Source organism: Piliocolobus tephrosceles, chromosome 12 (assembly GCF_002776525.5).
Source record: "Piliocolobus tephrosceles isolate RC106 chromosome 12, ASM277652v3, whole genome shotgun sequence".
Classification (NCBI taxonomy): Eukaryota; Metazoa; Chordata; class Mammalia; order Primates; family Cercopithecidae; genus Piliocolobus; species Piliocolobus tephrosceles.
The window spans coordinates 44386817-44388354 of record NC_045445.1 but is presented as its reverse complement, the minus strand read 5'-3'; the positions used below and the strand labels follow the sequence as shown (position 1 = coordinate 44388354).

The following is a 1538-nucleotide window of genomic DNA, read 5'->3' as shown; positions in this document are numbered from 1 at the left end:
AAAAAAAAAAAAAAAAAAAAAAAAAAAATTATAAGGCTTAAAATTAAAGGGGCCACATGATACTTATAACTAAGAATTCGTAAACTAAAACTACATTGATTTGCCATGAATCTGATATTAGTTAAGAGGTATTTTAAAGTTGCAATGAATCTGATATTAGTTAAGAGGTATTTTAAAGTTACCATGGTTTCCAAAGGTAATGCAAACATATTTTATTAGTAGTATCTGATACAGAATATTTACCACATTAATAATGCTTACCCTCAGTAACTGTCCCAGCACCACATGATTCTGTCAGTCCATAACCCTGGCCAATTGGGCAGCAGAAGCAGACATTCATGAATCGGTGTGTCTGAGGAGACAGTGGGGCCCCTCCAGACAGCATCATGCGGACATTCCCTCCCAGCAGAGCCTTCACCTTTTTAAACAGTAACCTTGATAAATGGAGGATAAATGATTTTAATGCACGCATACATTATGCTTGGCAACACACTAATTCATAAGCTCTGGGAAAGATTCCTCAACTGGCTGAACATCTCAATGTCAGAATCACGGTGAGAATGAGAGGTTAACAAGGCAACAACCAGTAACGCCTTGAAAAAATGCCAGAAAAAACTCTTTAAAAATGAAGAAAGATAATATGCAGTATCGGGAAACTATGCTGACACAAGTAAATGATCACTTATGTTATCTCGCTTCCAATAAAAAATGCTTCCCCATCCCCACTCCTCAGTATCACATTTAAAATAACGGTTATGTTCATATACTTACAACACTATTTTATGAATACAATAAATCAGAAACCTTCATGCAATGAAGGTCACTTTTTGTAGTCAGAAATGACATTTTTTAAGCTCAAGTGTCTTGATTCAAAAGTCTATTTTAGTTTTTCTTCATGAGACTAAATTTTATAAATAAATCTTAAATACATAATCAATTATTAAAATCTGTTAAATTGCCAAGATCAGAGTCCTCTGCTTGCTGTATAAACAATAAGACTTAGAATAAAAGAGAAATTCAACCTTATGATCATGGTGGTGATATTCAAATGAATTAACTTTCCATTTATTTATTCATCTTCTGGATTTAAAAGCATAAAAAAAAATCAAAGGCTCAAACCACAGAGCCTATAAAATGTACTTACAGATTGCAAAGAGGTGCATCATATCCCTTTTTGATCTGTTCCAATTTGTAATCATACCCTATCTTGAACAGAGTTTTCTGAATATAATTCATCTCTTGGACTTTGCTCATAACATTCTTATAAATTCTATCCATGATTTCCTGAAAGTTAAACAAAATATTCAATAATCTGAAAAGAATGGAGACAGTCTTTAGTTGAAGATACCTTACTTGCAACATCTTGGGTAAAAGTCATTAGCATAATGGACATATTTATTTCTTTAATTATATAATTAATTTCACTGACTACTTGTTCACTACTTCAAAAAGACTAAGGACAGCTATAGGGGTTTCTTCAGTTCTATACATTAAGTTAATCTAATTTTTTTTTTTTTTTTTTTTTTTTTTTTTTTTGT

The 1538-nt window shown here is 31.7% G+C and overlaps 1 protein-coding gene across 6 annotated transcripts in view; it reads right to left on the bottom strand.

Moving 5' to 3' along the window:
* The window catches only part of ACSL4 (acyl-CoA synthetase long chain family member 4), an 87701-nt gene that overhangs the window by 18841 nt on the left and 67322 nt on the right, over nt 1-1538 (bottom strand). For all 6 annotated transcript variants that reach the window (XM_023202982.2, XM_023202983.2, XM_023202981.2 and 3 more), the window contains 2 exons: nt 1145-1284; nt 262-434 (listed from right to left, as the gene is read on the bottom strand). In XM_023202982.2, the coding sequence (XP_023058750.1) occupies nt 262-434; nt 1145-1284 (313 nt within the window). The remainder of the gene's footprint in view (nt 1-261; nt 435-1144; nt 1285-1538) is intronic.